This window comes from Hipposideros armiger, unplaced genomic scaffold (genome assembly GCF_001890085.2).
Source record: "Hipposideros armiger isolate ML-2016 unplaced genomic scaffold, ASM189008v1 scaffold_348, whole genome shotgun sequence".
In the NCBI taxonomy this organism is placed as follows: Eukaryota; Metazoa; Chordata; class Mammalia; order Chiroptera; family Hipposideridae; genus Hipposideros; species Hipposideros armiger.
This window is the reverse complement of record NW_017731698.1, coordinates 1,276,910-1,293,303: the sequence shown is the minus strand read 5'-3', so window position 1 is coordinate 1,293,303 and position 16,394 is coordinate 1,276,910. Positions and strand designations below refer to the sequence as shown.

General features: G+C 46.7%; 1 protein-coding gene and 1 long non-coding RNA gene across 2 annotated transcripts; one reads left to right on the top strand and one right to left on the bottom strand.

Moving 5' to 3' along the window:
- Positions 1-976: 976 nt before the first annotated feature.
- Positions 977-5,423, bottom strand: DUSP6 (dual specificity phosphatase 6). The gene is made up of 3 exons (XM_019661441.1): positions 4,563-5,423; positions 3,531-3,968; positions 977-2,505 (listed from the first exon to the last, which is right to left on the bottom strand). Exons 1-3 carry the CDS (start codon positions 4,960-4,962, stop codon positions 2,198-2,200), a joined length of 1,146 nt encoding a protein of 381 aa, XP_019516986.1. The 5' UTR covers positions 4,963-5,423; the 3' UTR covers positions 977-2,197.
- Positions 5,424-5,628: 205 nt separating this feature from the next.
- Positions 5,629-16,143, top strand: LOC109392794 (uncharacterized). Its single transcript, XR_002126122.1, has 3 exons — positions 5,629-6,849; positions 7,627-7,742; positions 8,667-16,143. It is a non-coding gene; the product is annotated as an uncharacterized LOC109392794 (long non-coding RNA).
- The last annotated feature ends 251 nt before the right edge of the window (positions 16,144-16,394 follow it).

Genomic DNA, 16,394 nt, shown 5'->3' with positions numbered 1-16,394 from the left:
TCCTATCATGTAGATTACAATCCCAACTGGGATCTCACTTCATGTGGGTGAAAAAACATCTTTTTCCCCCACTGCAGATAAAGGTACGAAGTTCATTTGAAGGGTACAAAATATAGGTATGTTCTAATTCTTTTTGATTTCATACACTTGCTTTTTACTTTTTAGTTTGTGTACTTTTACTCTCTGGACAAGGAAAGGGGATATGTCCCAAGGAAAATGACAGGTTAAGCCTTTAAAGAAATTGCTCAAATCAACTCCATAAGCTTCAATGGTGGTTTCTGACCCACATTCTAAACCAGTTAAGCACAAAGCACATTAGCACAGGTGTGGCAAATCTTCATGTAAAGCGCTGATGTGAAATTTTAAAGCCACATCCAGTCTCCAGTGAGAAAGCTTGGATATACTTTGCCATGTACATGAGGAAGGAAAGGGGAGACACCACTCCTGATTCACTTGTTATTCCAACACTAGGATAATTTGCAAGTAGAATCGCCCAACAGTAACAGACTGGAAAAATAATTATCCCTCCTTTCTCCCTGGCATATGTATACTTGAGTAGATCCTGAGAGGGAAGGAAAGGGAGGTTTAATACTGGCCGTCACCTTATTCTTCTGCTACCCCTCCTCCTGACTATTCATGAATACATAAATCTTATCCTCACCAGAAATGTATACCCTCTGGCTTCATTTTTCAAGAGCATTACAATTTTCTTGAAAAAGCCAGAACTATATGCATAGAAAGTATTGTCCACATACAATACAGTTAGTCCATTCTATGGTGTCATCTTTATTTGAAGCAAAAGACTTAATTTCATAAACTGCACCTGAAAAATTCTTGGAATAGCTTAAGATAAGAACTTGGCCATATTTCTACATGTACTTTTACAAGCCAGTATCAGTCCCGACTGAAAAATACCTAAAATGTGTCACTTCACATGCAGGTACAATTAAGGATTTTAAAAACACAAAGACACATATTCAATAGCCAAAATAGTTATTTATTAATAATTTAAGGTTTTACATTCTTATAATAAATTTCATCTCAAAACTTTACACCATGAACATAATGGAGCAACCTAACTCGTTCTTCACAATCATATGCACTTCAGCCTATCAAATGGGTACCCATGCTCACACACACACTTCCAGTTTTATACAAATTGTTTAAAAGGAAAGAAACCAACCCCAAAGTATTGCATTAGAGGTGACACTCCCTGAAGAATTTTGTACAGAGGTAATATACTGTTTAGCACAGCTGAAGTTAAAAAAAAAAAAAATAGTGAGCCCATGATTTTGGTGCCTTTCCAAGATATATCCCCTTTTAAGACAACACAAGCCAAAATATTTACAAAGGTAAGGCATAGTCAAACTACATTAAGAGGGAAAAAAAAAATCACAAGGAAGATACATGAAAGAGACTGAAGACTGCACCACAACAAGGTCTCAGCGATAATCCTGTCCATGAAAATGTCATTCAGAATTGGTCAAGTCAAGCATGCTGCAAACATATCCTTTGGATTAGAAAAGAGCAAAAGTTTCCATTTTTTGTTTTAAGAAGTGGTATACTGCTTTCTCCCTTTGGATGTTTTTTTTTTTAACCCAAAGGGGGAAAAACAAACAAACAATTCAAACAAACATTGCCAAGTGATTTAAAGATCAAATATTTACAATAATCAAACAGGAGTATCAGATTCATTTTATCTATTTATTATTAACTTTTCTTTTTGCAAACTGATACTACCAATACAGAGCTGAAACCTGTCTTTGGCTCCTCTATATGCAAAATTGAATCAGTCTTCACTGAAGACAATATAGTCAGTTCCAGATGCAAAAGGAAACAGTCATACATGGCCCTAGAGAACACATGCTCCTATCCTACCTACCACTGGGTCCTACCCTACTTATCTGGAAGTCCTTGGATTCCACTCCCTGCATGGGTAGGCTGTACACATGAGTGTGGGGCAAGCCTACTGCCTGTATCTATCTATCTATCTACACAGCATGTCCTGTTCTTCAAACGAGCATGGAGCAAATCTCTCGCTTTGTAATAACCAATTCCACACGTGGTCACCTTGTCTAATACAGACAGCTGGTGTCATGTGGACACTCCTGGCCACATAGAAAGAAAGCAGCCCAGCTGATGCTGCCAAGAGAAACTGCTAAAGGACACTTCCCAGCGAAGAGGGGTGTGGGGCCTTTCACGTCGATTGCAGGGAGTCCACTTGGTAGACATTCTGGTTGGAGGGAGTGGTGAAGTAGAGCTGCTGTGCAGGGACTCGGTTGTCACAGGGGCTGCTGAGTCCCAGTGTTCTCTCGAAGTCCAGCAGTTGGCCCATGAAGTTGAAGTTGGGGGAGATGTTTGATTTCTTCATCTTGACAATGTCGTAAGCATCATTCATTGACAGGTTGAGCTTCTGCATGAGATAAGCCACAGTCACAGTGACCGAGCGGCTGATGCCAGCCAAGCAATGCACCAGGACACCACAGTTTTTGCCCCGGGCTTCATCTGTAAACACACAAAAAGCCAAGATTTCAGTTGACTGAAAAACCACCCTCTGTGAATGATCAGTCTAAAAAACATGAATTAAGAAAAAGATAAAAAGTAATCGTGTGTGGCAGCTGAGCCCTGCAGGCAGCAGAAAATGTATCACTGCGATAAAACATGTACACTGGGCACAATTACATATTTCAGATATTTTCTGAAAAGGGAGCTTTTGTATTAAGTTTCTGCCAACAAAAAACTCCTTAATGTGTGCATTCTTTGCCTCAGCATGTGAATACCAGAAACCCTGCAATATGGTACTGAATGCTTTTTATACAGACAAGCAGATTGCAAGGGTCTATTAAATTATTCTCCAACTGTTGTGCAGCTAACAATGGAGGTATTCAGGCATTTTAAAAGAGAGAGGGAAGTCACAGGGGACAGCCCATTAGGAGGAACAGGATGTCGACATGGCCTGAAAATGAGTTCCTTTGTAATAGGAAATGCATTACAATGCCTGGAGATTCGCTTCTCCAGGCTTCCAGCCCACAGTTCTTCCTGCTGGGCTCAGGTTACCTTCACTGTCTCACTGTTAACCGGTATCACAGTAACATTCAACTGGATTACAACATCTAGCATTCATAGGGCTTTCCAACAACTAACTTGATGTCCTAAAATAACTCCCATGTCTTTTAAAATTATAAGGCAATGTTAGAATTCCTGTTTACGGCAAGCACTTGTATCTAATCCTCCTCCAGTCTACAGATTGTGGGGAAATTCTGTTTATGAACTGCCCCTCCTCTTTCAAATGAGTGAATTCAAAGCGTCAAGAAACAGCATTTCAAATACTCCTGTGGGCTGCAATCTTGTCAAAAGGCACTTTTTTTTTTAGCAAAAAGATAAGCCAGAATTAAGAACGCCCTCTGAACATTAGATACCTGTAGTCCCACAAGTTAGTAAGCAGCAAGAAACATTAACAGCTTAAACTCTATGAATGGCTAAAAAAATTGCATTTAAAAGTCTGAGGAAGGACTGTTAATTAGTCTCACCTATGAAAGAAATGGCCTCAGGGAAAAACTGGGACAGGTTTTGGCTCCAGTGATCCGAGATGGGGATCTGCTTGTATTTAAATTCTCCTGCATTCTCAAAGAGATTCGGCAAATTGGGGGTGACGTTCAGGATGTACTTGATGCCGAACTCCTCCAACACGTCCAGGTTGGTGGAGTCCTTGGCACAGCCCAGATAGAGGAAGGGCAAGATCTCCACGGGGAAAGAAGGCTGGCTGTTGGACAGCGGGCTGCCATCAGAGTCCGTTGCACTATTGGGGTCTCGGTCAAGGTCAGACTCAATGTCCGAGGAAGAGTCAGAGCTGATCCGCAGGCCCCCGAGCCCCAGCACTGGCAACGGCGGCGAGCTGCTGCTACACGAGCCGTCTAGATTGGTCTCGCAGTGCAGGGCGAACTCGGCTTGGAACTTACTGAAGCCACCTGCCAGGACGAGAAAAGCAATCGTGTAACTCGAGATTCCGTAGTAGTTTTCACAGCTTTGAGAGCCGCAGCCGGGCGCAGGAAACACTACAGCAGCCTAAGAACCCCTATACACAAAGCCAGATATATTAAAAAACTTAAATGTGCACCTATGGGAAGAGAACAAACGGGCCCGCCTCTCCTAGGAACCCTTACTCTTTGGGATGCAGAAAGGGACAAAATAGCAATTTTTCTGAATATTGTGAGGAGCTAAGACATGCCCATCTGTACCCCAACCACCTCTCCTCTCCTGCAAATCTTAATTCAAAATCGAACGATAGAAAGCAGGAAAAATAAGAGGGCATTCTGGGGAAGAAAAAGAATTAGAAAAAAACGGCTGGTGCCTACGGCCCGGAAGAGGGTGCATTGTGCGCCGGCCGGGGTCGCGGGTGCCTGGCACGCGAGGTTCGCAGCCGGGAAACGGAGGGCCGCCCCTGGCAGAGCAGCAAAGCTCAGAAGCGCCAGCCAAGCGCAGCAAGGGCACTTCCAGTCCGCGTGTCCCGCCAGCAGCCCGCAGCCCCGCGCCTTCCGCTCTGCCCTCCAGCCGACACATACCTTCCAGGTAGAATGCCCGGCAGCCCTCATCCTTGAGCTTCTTGAGCAGCAGCCCAAGCACCGACTCGCCGCCCGTGTTCTCGTTCCAATCGCTGCTACTCTCGTCATAGAGCACCACTGTGTCGGTGCCGCAGCGCCGGGTGAAGCGGTCCCGGTCTTCGCCGCTCGTGAAGAGCGCGCGCACGGGCAGGTTGCCCTTCTGCAGGCGCCGCAACATGATGCCCGGGATGGCCACGTTGATGGCTGACTCGATGTGCGACGACTCGTACAGCTCCTGCGGCCGGCAGTCCATCAGCAGCAGCCTCTCGTTGCCCAGCTCCAGTTGCTCGTTGAGCCACGCCACCGTCTTGCTGATCGCCATTTCCGACGCGAAGGGCACGGGTCTGAGCGTATCTATCATGGGGGTCCAGCTGCGAGAGAGAGCGGGGTGCCTAGCAGACGCCCCTCGGGGCAGGCATAGGCCGATCACGCCGCGCGAAGCCGCCGCGAACCGAGCGGGGTTGAATTCCACTTCGCCCTTCCCGAACCGGGTTAGCGGTTGGGGAAGGCGACACAGAAGTGAAGCCGGCGGTTCGCTCTGGACCCGGCTGCGGCCGCTCACTCTCCGTGTCAATGAATCTCTCTGAATGAAGCTGCCCCGGACAGTTTTGTTCCTCCCCAGTGAATGAAATCCAATTAATTCGGACTCAGTGCTACTGAGAAGGGAGGGGGAAGAAAAAAAAAAAGTCCAGCGGCTTCTAATCCCTCCCTTCAAGGCTGCACCACAATCCACCCAGGCGTTTCTCCTAGGATTATTCAAGCCTCGGTTTGCTCTCACTCCCTTGGACTCAGCTCTCGCACACCCCTTGCGCGAGGCAGCTCCTCAATGGATACAAACAGCGAGCGTCTCAATGGATACATTCTCCGGGCCAGCCAATGAGCGCGCTGCGGAAGGGGCTGTTGCCGTGGAGACGGGCCGGCTGGAACAGGTTGTGTTGATGAATTGTTAATGAGTTTGTCATTCACAAAAACGGAAAGGAATTTCCGCTCCGGATAAGCCCCAGTGCAAACAAGCTGCAACAGCGGGCTCGGCGGGAGGAAGGAGAAAGAAGAGGAGGCGGCGGCGGCGGAGGAGCAGGGCACATAAACCAGGGCACTTCAGTTGTCTCATGTTTCCTTCTGTTGAGAGTTCACACTTCGCGTCCGAACTTTTGCGCACAAATGGTGCAATTAGCAGGCACAAAAGCCCTGGCTCATGACGCCTGTGCTCGCAAGCTAGCTTTAGTAAAACTTGTGCTGACTTTTTTTCCCCTTTAAAACTCGTTTGGACTGGAGTTCGCCTCAGACTTCCCCCCTCCCCCCGCTCCTGCCCTCCTTTGGTCCGTGTGGTATTTGTTTGCCGGTTTAAGAAGCCCAGCTCTGTTTGCTCTGATGTTCTTTTAGCCGAGGCTGTGTTGGGGCTGCCGGACTGTCTGGGCTTTAGTGACCGATGAGGTGTTAAATGCTAATTCAACATCTTTCGAAACAAACCAGGATTTTGTTGAAACATTTTAATACAAGCAAACAAATGACTGTAGTTCAGATAATAGGGAAAAACGTTTTAAAAATAGCGTTTTCATTATTTTTTTAAACAGTGCGGACTGCAGAAGCAAACTCCGATGCTTTTATTCCCCTCGAGCGGCGTGAGGCATTAGGAGCCATTGTTCCGGAGATACAAGCCACCCCCACCCGCGCCGTCACCCACCGTGCGCTGGGGGTGGGGGTCGCGCTCGTTAATCATTTCTAGCCAGCTAGTTCGACTTCCGACAGCGGAGCCCGTCTGGCGGGGCTGCCTGGGTGAGGTGCATTGGATCTCGCGGAGCCGGCCGGCTGTCCCCACCATCCTAGAGGCATGGGGAAGTCCTGCCGCAAGGCCTGCAGACTGAAGGGATCAGGCGGGCTCGGGGATTGGTTACTGTAGACAGGGAGGCATGCATATCAGAGGGGAGCCTTTCCCACCCCACCACCCGCGCCGGGAACCCTCATCCCTGCCAGAGCCGCAGCCCCCTCCCCTGCGGGTGGCCGGGCACTCGCGGAGCAGCGGCGGCGCCTGCGCTTTGCACTCTTTGTCAGCACCCCGCCGCCCCCGCATCCTCGCTCAGTGGGTGCTGGGCGACCCCGCGGACTGTTGGGGGGCCCGAGTGCAAACTGTGGGCTCCGTAATGGCCCAGAGAGGGTGAGGGGAAAGGAGTGCCTGCTGGGACTCCCTGGCTCCCAAGGAGAGCTCAGAGTTCCGGGGGACGTTTCTGTCGCTCAGCAGAGCCAGCAGGTAATCCGGAAGGTGCTGGCCAGGCCGGCGAGCAGCGTTCCGCGGAGGCGCCGGGGCGCAGGGAGGGTGGGCTGGGGGCCGGATGGGGGCGTGGCCCGGCCGGGGCCTCGGCGACCGGGAGGCGCGTTCCCGGCGCGCAGAGCTCTATTGTTATATAAAAGTGCCGGGCCTGCCCCTCCCGAGCGGAAAACCACCTGTGTGCTGCCCGCGAGGCGCTGGGGGTGGGGGTGGGGGGGGTGGTAGGTTGCGGCCGGAAGGCGCGGGCCCTAATCCGGCCTCCCCTCCCTAACCCCCAGCGGAAAAGAGGCCGCGCATTGTCCTGCAGCGTCCAGGCAGGCGGAAGCGGGGGCAGCGGCTCGGCGGGGAGCGGCTGCTCAGCGCCCCTCCCGGCGCTCCGCGCCCGTCGCGAATGTAGCGGAGGGCACCTGAGGTCGCGGGGTCTCCCTTAGCCAGACTCCTCGCACTCACGGGCCTGCCGGCTGACGCCCCCGCTCCAATTTGCATTTTTAGTCACCCGCCTTTTCCCTGGTTTGGGGAATGTAGGCTAAAAAAAGGCGGCTGCGAAGCCCAGGTTGCCAATTTTGGAGCTCTGCTGCAGGCGGGCGCCCCAGGAGGAGCGTGTTGCTTGAAGGTGGGGGTTGCCGCGCTCCTATCCCCGCGCCTTTTTTGGGCATGCCTTGGAACAAAATTGCCATATTTTACTGGGTATCATCCAGTTCCAGCTGGAGGAGGCCTGCGCTGTAGTTGACGCCTCCCATCCGCCCCCACCTGTTACAGACGTTCCTATCCCAAGACGTTTCAGTCACTGGGACCTGGAGGCGAGGAGGGGCGATGCAGGATACCTGCTGCGGAACCAAGGAGCGCGAAGCCCGGGACCTCCCACAGAAGAAGCAGTGAGGAAAATTGGTTTCTACTTAAGTATTTTAAAAGTGCAGTTACCTGGGCATAAATTGGGGAGGATAATCCCAACATTTCTCAAACCTGAAGATCGAAACATTTAGTTTGACCCGTGCTTCTGAATCTTATCGCAACGGAATGTCGCTCCTCCTAGGCACATTTTATAAAATGACATTCTGACAGCTCGGTCCTAAACGGTGCGGTGTAAAGAGTGCAGTGGGGCGGCCCCGGTTTAAATAGTGGCCCATCGCTTCCTAAGCATTCGACCTCGGTTAAATCATCTAACGGTTATTAAGTGCGGTCTTCCACGTTTGCATAATGAAGATAATAAAAATGTCTGCGATGATTGCATGGGTAAAGTGGAATCCCCTAGCATGGTGTTGGTGTGCTATTAGCTGTTGGTACTATTTTTATCGTTCCGAATTCGGAACCTGCACAATGGCCTGAGTCCTTTCCATCCCAAAGACGCCCTTTGAAGGCTGCCTAACAGCTCACCTGGAACTCGCTACCCCAGAGAAGCCCTCTGAGGAGCTGCCCTAAGCAGTTGAATCCATCCCAATTCAGCTGCCAAGCAAAACAGGTGCTGTTACAAACCAGAGTCAAAATCTTTTAACAGGTTAACAAAGTATCCAGTTACCTTTCTAATCTCTCCCTAACGGGTCCTTTTTTAAACACCCTGTTCTACAAGCCCACCAAACTGATCTAATAGAAATAATACATGTTGGGCATTTACTATGTGGTAGGCATGGTCTTGATTGCTGTGTTCACATGCATAACGTTGGTCAGTCTTCAGAAAACCCATGTAAATTATCCCCGTTCACAGAGATTAAGGAATTTGCCTGAGGTCACATAGTAGCAAACGGTGGGGTCAGGATTTGAAGCCAGACCTTTTAAAGATTAACCACGTGTACATATTACAGGGTGTTGAAGAGACCATACCACCCTATGCTGTTCCCTGCCAGAATTTGAAGGGGTAAGGTAGGTCTGCATTTTGAGTTTTGACCACCAGCTTCACCTGTTCTGTTGCACGCTCCTCACAGATATCAAGGATCAAAAGTTGGGCTTATTTTCCTGTTCATTTTACACCTGGTCGTTTTCTTTGCACGCACCTCTTCATTATTAACCATTCAATAAATGCTGCATATCTTTCCTTGGGTCCTCACAACTACCGTTACTTACCTAGTATGTCAGCATAGCACATGGGCCTGGATTCGGGTCTCAGCCCTGTCCCTCACTCAGTTGCAGCCTGGCAGAGGACAGTCATAGCCTCTCTGTGCCTCCATTCATGCATTCATTCACCCACTCACTTATTGTAGGTTCCAAGAAAGCAGCAGTGAATAAAACAGACAAGAATACCTGTCTTCCCAGAGCTTACCTCCTGGTGAGGACAGACAATAAACAAAATAAATAATGAAACAGGATATTAGGAAGCGAAAGTGCTATGGAGAAAAATAAAGCAAGGAAACAAATTCAGCAGTGTGTAAAATTGGAATTAGTTTTACCTACCTCAAAGGACTGTGAGGATGAGAGGCAGTCGAGATGACACACACAAAGTGTAGGGCACAATATAGGGACTCAAAAGAAGGTGTTTTTAAGACTCTCTGCTTTTGTCCTGCACAAAGCTGACACTCTGTTGTCTTGAATCTCACCCTGGCCCTGTCGCCTAGGCTCCTAGGAAAAACTAGAAGAGTTCTAGCCACTGGAAGAATCACAGGCTTCCTTACTTCCGGAGGCCTCAGTTCCCTGCTCAGGGTATCATTTATACGGGCATGTGTCTTAAGTGCAAGGAAGCAATTTCAGAGGCCCTAATTTCCCTGTGTGTGAATATGTGTGCATGCACTGAGCACTGGGGCTTGAGTTTTCCCTGGGATTACCCGCTAGGAAGCTGCTTGAAAGTAAGTCTTTCTGTTTTACATATTTGGTTGGCTATTGGAGAAGCATTCCAAGTTTGTAGGAATTTTCCTGCCTTTGAGGACCCTTGAGATGTATGAGACCTAAAAGGGTTAGCATGAGCTTTATTTAATCTTGGAGTAATCTCTATGAATACAATGACATTTATTAAACATATTATGTGAAAATAGTTCAACAAATTTTCAGCTAATAATAGGGAGAGAGTGTTCTGGAAGATCTGACTTAAAATGTAATTTTGTGGCATATTCAAGATTCACTTTTTAGAGGCCCCAGGGAGGCCCTCACAGGAACAGTGCCTTCCAGAACAGCCAAATAGAAAAAAACGGTTCAATGGAATTAAACTGCATTTGAGAAATATGTTTGAAATAGCCTGACTTAAACGGCATATGAGGCTCACAAAACTCATGCTGACAGGTGCCTCAAAAAGACAGCAAGTTACGTCTGAACAGCAGGAGCTGTGGAACCCAATAGGCCCAAAGAACGGGCAATAGGAAACATGGGCTCTACACACCGATAGGCTGTGCACACAGAAAACCAAAAGGAGTTTCAAATGTGAGCCCCAAATTAAAACCACGACTGCAGATCCTGGGTTGCTATCAGACTGCATCTCACGTGGCAGCTCCACATGGCTTGCCCCTGGGTGAGGGGCTGCAGGATCTTATTGAGAACAGATTAACGATTTCCCCACAAATGTGGGAGTGGGGAAAAGGCAGGCTAGGTTAGATGGCAACTAACAGGTCGCTGGCCTGCGGCAGTGCCCAAGTCACACATCCAGTTACATCTAGGAAGTGGCTGGAGTTTTCCTATAAACATGCACATGCACTTTCGCACCTTGCTAGAATAACAACCTAAAGGAAAATGTGGACTATTGTGAAATTCTGACCTTGGCCCCAACCAGGCTAACCTTTTAAAAACCATGGTCTTCATCCGCTTTCTTGAGTTTCTGTTTTCCCTCACTGAATAGAATGCACATTAATTTACATTCAGGATCCCACAGAGACTTTATCTAGAAAGTTCTTTTGAAGTCTTCAGCAAGAACATTCATTTAAAGGCAACAATGGTGATTTCTCGTTTCAGATGCTTTTAGTCCCTTAGCTTCCAGCGATAGAACATTCATTGACTCTTCCCTGTTGTACTTTTTTTTCCCCACGAAGAAGGAAATGAAAAGCATATGTATATGTAAGAAATCCTCAGGAAGTTGGCATCTCTGTAGTACAGCCCAGGTCACCAACCTGTATTGGAGGGGGTGAGGAGGTATTACGGCACCTTGCTTCCCAATGTACTATTTCCAAAGCCCCAGGGATGGTCCTTAGTGGGAAATGAGGCTTACGTTGCCTTCCAGGGAGGTGAGGGACTGTATGTATTCATGTTTCCAGAAACTTCCCTGGGTCCTGTCTTGAAGCAGCATGTGTGCAGTATCCTGGGCATTCGCCATGCTGCAGCTACATGCAGAATATCTGCCTTGTATCTCCTTGTGTGGACTGTTCCCTCTGGTGACTTTTCTCCCCATCTTGTGTTTCTTTATTTACTCAGGTGTGAGCAGTACAGATAGCTGTTGTGTAAAAGAACTAATCATTTTTCTAAGTAGGTATGATTTCCTGCCAGCCCTTTTTTGCCTCAGCAATCAGTAGAAATGACTATGTGTGTCCACAATACAAGGAATGTTTTAGTTCAGTTTATCCAACTTAAGAACTCACAGATTCAGGACTATATGGGTGGAAACCCAGGGGCCTTCAAACTCCAGTCTAAGCAGGACTGCTTTAGGCCGTTTGATAGGTTCATCCCCAAAGTTACGTTTGGGTATATGATGAAAATAGCAAGACAATGGCTACAACCTATTCTACACCAAGCTTTGCTTGTGTTCAATCTAACTACCATGATAACTGCAAAGCAGATATACCATTACCACAGTTTTATAGTGAGGAAGGCCGGGCTCAAAAGGCAGGTAATTACACTGGAACTCAAACTCACATCTCAGTCCCTTTGAAGTGTCTCTAGTACATTCTGCTCCCTACTCAATAAGAGTGGCCCTACCTAAAGCACGGCTGCATGCAGCCTGCTGTGAATTCCGCCTGTTATAAAATGGCAGCTTCTGCATACTTTGTTACATTTTAACTTGCTGGTCAAATCGGGGAGTTCTACAGTCAGACCAACCTGGATTCTAACCCATTCTAGCCCTTTGATTCTGCAGGAACTTGCCTAATCTCCCTATGCTTCAGTTTCCTCACCTGTAAAACCGGGATAACATATCACAGGGCTATTGTAATAAACAACATGTTTATAAGGAGGAACAGTCTTGAAACAATAATTCATTGAGAGTTGCCTGTTTTTATTGTTACACACACACACACACACACACACACACACACACACACACACACACCTACCTCTTAATAAATGTTTATTGACCTTGCTGAAAAGGGATTATATAATGGAAAACACTACAGGGTCAGTTTTGTTCTCAGGAATAGAAAAACAGACCATATAAGATTATGAAACAAACAAAAAAAACAACTTAAAGAACACAGTAGATTGCTTTACCACCTCTCTTAGTTGCTGATGTAAGCATCCCGGAAATCACCATTTCTCCATGTGCAGAGAGAGACCAGGGACATTGGGAACGCTGAATACTTAGGAAGGCCTTCCCAGCAGTCTAGGACCCACCTGCTGAAGCAGCAGGTATTGTCTTCCCTCCGTCACTGCCGGCTCATGGCCATTCCTGTCAGCTGAGGATTTGCTAAAAGGGATGTGGAAGTCTAGTGGCCTCAGTGATGTTATCATCCTCTCAGTGGTCTGGGTCCTCTGTAGCTGATGGGAGCCCCCATTTATTAATATATACTCAAGCATTTAAGGCCTCTTGTATCTTAGAAGGCTTTCCCCAGAGAAGTTCTTCTTTCTTCTGACTTGGTGCCCAAGGAGCGTTTTTTTCAGAACGGGGAAGAGGCAGAGGGGGGTGAGAGCTGGGTATGAGGGCCACGCTCCTGTGACTGGAAGGAATCTTCCATTACTGGGTGAAGGCTGCTGTGCTGGAGGCCACTTAGGTAAATAGAGCACCTGCCTGGCACAGTTTCTATAGTAATTTTTGCACAAGTAGGAGTCCAAGGTTATTTGTATTAAATATCTGACAAATGTGCATCTTTTGTAGTAATTCCAGCAGGTTTTTTCTCAGCCCACCTGAAGTTTTAGACTCTTTACCCAAACCCCAAAAGTCTCAACCCTTACTAGGTCATGCCTCCCTTCCCGTTTCCTCTCTCCCCGCACCCTCCCTTAACTAGCTTCCCAGGGCAGAAGCCTTTGTGATGGGCTCTCTCATCCCTTTTGTTATATTGTCTATATGATCATTTTAAGTCATACAGTATAACTGCCCTAGTACTCTAATGCTTTAGACGTGGATAATGAGCTGTGACATTCTTAAATATGAATCAATACCTTAGACTTGACTTGGTGACCTGTGGGTTTTTTTTTAAATTTAGCATAAAGGATGTTAAAAAATTATTTCTGTTGCTGAAATTGGTGGCACTTATGATATGTGATGGTTAGAGGAGGTGTGACAGGACCTGTGGGTCTTGCATGACTAAGAAAGAGATCAGAAGGCAGCCAGCCCACCTGTGTATGTAACCCAGCTTCCAGCACAGAGCCTCTGACTCCCGGCTTCACCTTGGATCCTGCCCCTAGTGAGACTCCAAAACCTGCTGGTGTTTATTTTGGAGCACTGCTGCCTTGCTTCAGCATGGCCCTTTTGTGCAGGGTGCTGCTAATCAAAGAATTGAGGCTAGCGAGAAGGACGCAGTTTGTATGACTGCACCTACTTGCTAAAACATATTTTTTTTCATCTAGTTAAATTTGGTAGGAGATTTATTTTTATAGTGAGAGTGAGGTAGAGTGCAGTGAGGAGTGTAACCTAAATCTGGGCCTCTCTAACCTCTAGAGGCCTCTGATTTTTATCAAAAGAATCTGACATTTGTCCAACAGCCAACTTGGCTCAGAAGCAGAGCTGAAAAATATAGGTGCCCAAGTCCCATCTTCAGTAATTCTGATTTAAATTTTGTAAGATGGACCTCAGGCATTGGCATGTCTCAAGAACTCCCCAGGGAATGATAATATGTAACACGGGCTGAGAACCATTGGCCTAGAAGGATTCACAACACTTGTCCCCCATTATTCCCCTTGCCTAGGGAGAGGTTGCCAGCCAGACTGGTGAGTCTCAGCATGAAATGTTTGGAAACACCTGGGATTGCTTGCTACTAGTCTACATCGTTGCCTCCTGCTCAGGGACCCTGATTCAGAAGGTCTAGAGAGGGGCCCAGGCAACTGTCTTTGAGTCCAACAGCCAGCAGTGGCTCATACAGGTGGGCCACACTTTGAGAAGCTCAATGTTCCAGATAGCCAGGTTCCTCAACCTCCAGCTCTAGTCAAGTATAGACGTTTTCTTGAAGAGTACCTGGAAGGATGAATCTAATAGTACACTTTACCCATAAATATCAGAACTAACTAACAGAAAATGCAGCATTAAATATAACTAATCAGTTTGTCCCTGTAAGCTCAACTCTTGGACTGGCACAGACTCTGATTTCTTTTCAGGACGCTTGAAACTGTACCCAGATCTGCCTATGCATCTGCCTGAAAGAAAGTCTCTCTTGATAACAGAATTAAGTGTTTATTGAGCACCCACTCTGTATCTAGAACTCCAATGACTGCTGGGACATATAGAAATGAATAAGGCCCTGCTGTAACAAAAAACACGTCTGAATGGCCAGGTTAGACACATGCACAGGTAACTAGAATGTAACAAAACAAATGCAGTACAGTAATTGCAATAGCAAGGAAGTGCTATAGGAATAAGTGGAGGAAATGGTTCATCGACCTTGGGTGTTGGAAAGGATCCCAGAGTTAGATCCCTGTGGATAAGCAGATTTCTCCCTTTGCCCTAGTCCAGGGAGATGGGAGAAGAAAGGCACTGTGAGCTAGAGAAACAGCCCGCACGAGCAAAGGTTTGGAGGCGTGGACATACGTGACACCTGGAGTGCAGTGGAGCAGTATGGAGGGTGCAGAATGGCAAAGAACATAGGAAAGGTAGTTTCAAGCCAGGTAGCAGTGGGCTTTGGATGTCATGCTGAGGAGTTTGGGATTTTTCTTTAGGCAGTGAGATGTCATCAAAGATATTTATACAGGGGTGTGGCATGATTTCAGAATATGCTTCTGAGAACAAAGGGGTGAGTCGACTGGAGGGGAAAGAGAAACTGGAGGCAGAAAAACCGATTAGGAAGCAATTGCAAGGAAAATGATGCTACACCACAATTGTCCTGTTCCTAAAATAACGAACTCATCATCTCATGCTTTGTTTCATTCCTCTTCTTTCTGGGGCTAGGAAAATCTCTTAGTCCTTGTGTGACTCAGACTCCCTCCCTATTAATAGAAGATGGCAAAACACTTATCTTTCTTCACACACGGAGGTACCGAGAGATCCTTGTAATTGTAGCCAGGAAAGAGGGGGAATGCTGTCCTAAATGCCAGTGGTGTAACCTTCCCTGGGGAGAGAAATTGCCTGTTGCCCCTAACTTTTCATTATAAAAATTTCAAACCTACAGAAAGGGTGAAGTTGAGTAACAACATCAGAAATGTGCTTTGGAGGGAAGCTCTTGCCAACCTCCTCCATGCTCACTATCCCGGAAGTGGCATTTCTAACCCAAGGGCCCATCACCTTTAGGATAAAAATGCCATTGCAACATGTTTGGCTACAAACACTGTTCCATAAAGTGAGGTTTTGTAAAGAAGGACTTGTCTCCCCGTTGTTTTTCATTACAAACAAAAGTATAAGGCATTTTACTCCCTTTAACTCCTACTGCTTGAATAGGGTGGGGGTGTCGTGTATTAGTAGAATGCATGAGACATGGTCACTTAAGACTTGGGCAAAATGTTTCCAGGTTGTACTTGAGTGTTGGGCCTTGGAGTCTATCCTTATAGCAGGGGGGATCTGGGTGTGCCTTTTTCCATCTGTTGCCTGGCCCCTTCTGAAAAATAGATCTCCATTTCACTTGCCCAGCACCCCATCTGGAATCTCTCCTCTTTTTGAAAAAGCAGCACTGGTGTCTATCACAGAATGCACTGCAGACTGAAAGGGATTTAAATTTTGCCAAAGTGATTTTGTCTTCTACCTTAAAAAAAAAAAAATCCATGCTTGATCTATCTGCTGAGTTGGAGCAAGATATTCTGAGGGGTAGAAAGATAAACCCATGGGGCCACTCCCCTCAAGAAGCTAGCAGGTGGGGACAGTGACGTAAGAGAGAATGTTACAAAGGTAGCATTCAGTGTGCCATTAGAACAGTATCAAAGTTCAAGATTGAACAGGACAGTAGTATTAGATAACTGATGGAGCCCTTCCATCCCAGGATGGGACCATTTGGACTTACAGTGAGGAAATCCACAGTACTTCATTTTATACATGAAAACTAAATGCTTATAGGGTGATATACCAGGGGTGCCAAAAAAAATGTATACACATGGCTTGTATTCATCTTTTGTTATCGGTATATATTGAGTATTACAATTTTAATACAGTTTCTTTTCCTTTCTTAAAATGTGTATACATTTTTTTGGCACCCTCTGTAGAATAAGACCTGTCAGGAGCACACACAAAGAAGATAGTGTATGCTACTTTCTGAGGTACATTTACATAAGCGATAAAGGATTAGTTCTTCAAATGGAAATCATTACTCTGGTATAGTAAATTATTCTAA